At 51.0% G+C, this 4,078-nt stretch overlaps 1 protein-coding gene across 1 annotated transcript; it reads right to left on the bottom strand.

Annotated features, from left to right (window-relative positions):
- Positions 1 to 1,610: 1,610 nt before the first annotated feature.
- LOC144144991 (membrane metallo-endopeptidase-like 1) lies at positions 1,611 to 3,583 on the bottom strand. Its single transcript, XM_077676490.1, has 2 exons — positions 3,021 to 3,583; positions 1,611 to 1,991 (listed from the first exon to the last, which is right to left on the bottom strand). The coding sequence occupies exons 1-2, from the start codon at positions 3,555 to 3,557 to the stop codon at positions 1,629 to 1,631; spliced, it is 900 nt and encodes a 299-aa protein (XP_077532616.1). The 5' UTR covers positions 3,558 to 3,583; the 3' UTR covers positions 1,611 to 1,628.
- Between the last annotated feature and the right edge of the window lie 495 nt (positions 3,584 to 4,078).

Here is a 4,078-nt window from a genome sequence, read left to right on the forward strand (position 1 = left end):
TGGTTTGGCCGGTACTCCTGGTGCACGCAATATTTTGCGTGCCAATAAAGCACAAATGCTATTAGTAAACGCAAATTCCTTCTTGTTCTAGTTAAAAAGTATGCGTCAAGCCAATGCTTCTATGAAAAATTAAAGACGACTCAAAGGATCCGACAACTATTTTGTTCAAAATTTAGGTCTTGTCACAAACGTTTGCGCTTCCTAGAGAGCCGAAATGGTTTTAAGTGCGCCAATAAAATTTGGTATCTTGCCGACCGTGCCAACGGAGAGAGAGAGAGAGAATAAACATCTTTAATTTCGAGCTTAATGGTGCAGGATGGTGAGAGCACCGGTGGAGGGGGGGGGGGGGGGGGGGGCGTCCGCTAGTCCGGGAGAGAGAGAGAGAAATCAACGTTTAATTAAAACGAGCAAATTGGGTGCTAAATGCCAAGGGCACCAGCCCTGTGGGGGGCGCCCTTAGTCCGGGATACCCTGGTCCTGGCTGGCTGTCCGGGCTCTAGCGACGACTTCTTGTTGCGCCGCAAGGTCCGAGCTGGTCAGCCGGTCCACCCACTGCAAGTCGGGGTTCATGGATGTCCAATGGGAGGATCACGTAAGTGGCAGGTTGGGTAGATGATGACGTCGGGGTATGGGCAGATGTCCTGCCGATGGCCCATCTCCCCGCAGAGAGCACAGCACTGGATATTTTGACGGTATGGTCGACAGCGTGTGAGGATGCCGTATGCTTTTATGTAGTGCCTTCAAAGGTAATTACGGCGGCGGCCGATGTGCGGAGTAGTCTGGCGTGTAAAATGCGCGGCCCGTTGGGGGCCAGTATGTGCTGCAGTTGTTCAATCGTAGATCCCACGTCTAGGCCGGTGATGACTCCTCTAGTCGTGCTTGGTAGTGGTTTGAGGTAGGGGGTGAGCTCTTGGGTCGTTGCCCCCAGTTGGATGGTCGTCACTTCGAGAATGTTAGAGCTAGCGTTTCAATGGGTGTGCTCGCGACGATCAGGTTCTGCGTAACTTGGGTTTGGATAATTACGCTGGAGAAGAATGTCCGTTCAGGAAGTTATTTTATGGAAAGTTATTTTATGGTAAAATTTCTCATGCACATCAATGGAAAGCAGCGTCTGCTAATGGACTCATCAATGTCCACTTATCCATGTAAGTTCTTTTGTCCGTCCAAGATGAGTATGAACAGTTGAAAGTTATTTTATGGTAACGCCGAAGACTGGGTGTTCTTAAATGGGGCGTTTCAGGGGCGACGGATCTGTTTTATTTTATTACAGCGCTCATGGCATTCACAAGGAGCACAAAATGGTGACAAGTGTCTACAACGTATAATGTATCATTTTAGCATGGAGTGAGACAAATCTACACATCTAAAAATATTCTACAGATCACGCTACAAATCTCTATTTGTAAACAAATTATACATCACTAGGGCGATGGTTCGTCAAAAAAATGCGAACATACATACAAAACAGTGAGCTACAGTCGAAAAAAAAAGCCACTACCACCAACGGTTAGGTGAGGCGGGCGCATATAGCGTAAACAATATTTCAAAGCCACTGGCGCAGAGTTCTTGAGTCCACATGTGGTAAAAAAAAGTGCCATCGTACTTTGTGACACCGCTGCCGTCGTGCTCTAGCCACCAAAGAAGGAGCAATTACCGACTCCTCGGGGACAGCGGAATGCTTTGGTAAAGGCAGCCACATGTTTAAGTGTCTTCTTGCATTCGTGGGTGAGCCCGCATCGCGCCCGACAGAAGCTGACGAAAAAGAGCATGTCACGCGTCAGCTTGTGGTGGTGTGTGCCAGGCAGTGTGTACACGTCGTCATCCTCACGGACTCTGGATGACTGGTACGCCTCGAGCAGGACTTCCACGGAGGCCAGGTTCATCAACAGTTCCTCGCTCTCGGCGCACGCCTTTTTGGTCCGCAAGGCGCTGCGACCTGAGGGTGATATCCAGTCGCGTACCGTGCGATTGGCGTCGAGGAAGGAGCCCACCTGTGTGCCGAGGCGCCACATAAAGGTAAACAGTAAACAAAATGCTTTGACTGCAGTGTCCCGTTAGTTTGCACGAAGCTGCGCTACGAGGTATGCATTTGCCAGAACTGTATAACTACAAACACCACGCTCCAACTGAAAGCAAAGTGCACGTTGAAAGATTGGGTAACACCACAAAAATCAAAACATGCGGCTGTCAAACGCAGCGGCCCAGGAAAAACGTTCTCGTTTCCCTACGGCAGCAGTTTTACGGCTCTAACGCTAGCTGGTTCAGATTCGTGGCCTGGAAATATTTCGGGTGTGTGGAGCTGAATGCTTGGTTGGACCCTCTCTTGATCTCCTGTTGAGCTTACTCTTGAAGATTGCGGTCGCGCCCGTCACCACTTGACGACCCCTGGACAGAGCCCTACGAAGCTCGTTCCACTCGCTAGGTATCGCGAGGTGTACCCTGTTGACCCTTCAAGGCCGTTCGTATTGAATGTGCGGCAGCGTCCTACCTTCATTTGGCGTTGCTGTTTCCCTTTCCCGGCACGCACAGCGTCACCCTTTCTGAGAGCCCTCCTCCGACCCTCGCTCCGATCCGCAATAGCCCTTTCTTGGTTTGATCCTAGACCCACGCTCTCCAGCTTATTCTGTACGGCTCGAGCAACATAGCGTATTCTGAATATGACACAGTTTTAACTTACGCCTAAATACTTAGTCCGCAGCACCGTTGATTGGTGCCTACGGTTTGGGTCAGTCAGGAACTATCGGTTAGTCAGGAACTAGAAGGGCTGGCAGTCTTGGCCTGAGATGCCCTTGCACAAAAAAAATACACACACGGGAACTAGTAGAGAACGTTGCCTTGTATTAGCCGCGAAAAAGTAGTCAGGGGTACGAAGTCTAGGCAGTCGGCCGTGAATGTGGGCGGTTAACGTTAAAATAAGAGTGTGCTCTACCACAGCCTATCTTAGATGCAGCAACCCCCTCCCCCACCCCTCGCGTCCGCTTCCGCGAACGGCGGCACAAGGAAGTACCATTCTCGCTCACCTTCATGTCGAAAGGTCGAACCACGGCTGCTGCAAGCAGGCTTCCGAGTCCTCCGTAGACGACCGAGATGGGCGCGTCGACATAGAACAGCGGCGCTGCTAGCACACTCGGGTGGATGAACAGGGAGTTCCACCAGGGAGAGTAGGCGACGACTGGGCTGAAGCGCCCGTGGCGATTAAGCAGAGAGTCGTCCAAGGGCCAGCTTGGAGTCAGGCGCTTCTGAAGGCGTGCAGCCTCGAGCCAGGCTTCGAAGCCCGTGGATGCCTTTAGAACAGGAACCGGCGCTGGGTAACCGGCACCTCCTGGCCATGAATGCAGCCACTGCCTGCTCTTATTCCCGTGCGTCATTAGCGTTGTCGAGGCCTCCACTTTGACGTCACGAAGGATGGTAAGAGCCTCCTTCTGCGCGTTCTCGCCCATCCACGAGGCGGAAGAGAGCAGGCGAGAGGCAGCTCGCACCAAGTCGCGGAAGACTGACGCCGCGGCCAGTGAGCCAGGCCTGTGCTGGGAGGAGGCCTCACGCTCCGTGAACAGCATGTCTGGGTAACGGCTTTCGGCGGCGATGTAACAGTTGATGCGTCTGCAAGGGTTTGCGGTTCGAAATGTGCCCAGGCCATAATTGTGGCTGTTTAGTTCATTTAAAGTATTCACGCTGTTAACCGTAAGTGACGCACAAAGCGAGATACACTTTGCAAAAGGCGACAATTAAAATGTTCATTTTGTTGTCCACATAAGGATCATGAGTCAAAGGATGCGCACCTAGGGACACGTGTCTAGCATGGTGGACATGCACTCCGTGCTGCTATAAACACTTGAAGTCTACGGTTTCATCTTGGCTTCAGAATATATACTCATGGATCGTGTATACTTGAGGCACAGTGAAGTGTACTCGCCCCAGGATGGTGCCGTACTGCGATCTTTAAAGATAATTTTAAGCCTGTTATAAAACGTTTTATAACACGTATATTAAGAAACGGCACTCCAAAGTTAAACACTTTTCTGGAGAGCGTAGAGCGAAAAGGACCACATTATGTATGCTTGTCTTGTTTTTTAAAAGC

Source organism: Haemaphysalis longicornis, unplaced genomic scaffold (assembly GCF_048455015.1).
Source record: "Haemaphysalis longicornis isolate Haplotype H1 unplaced genomic scaffold, Haemaphysalis longicornis Haplotype H1 scaffold_7, whole genome shotgun sequence".
NCBI classification, from domain to species: domain Eukaryota; kingdom Metazoa; phylum Arthropoda; class Arachnida; order Ixodida; family Ixodidae; genus Haemaphysalis; species Haemaphysalis longicornis.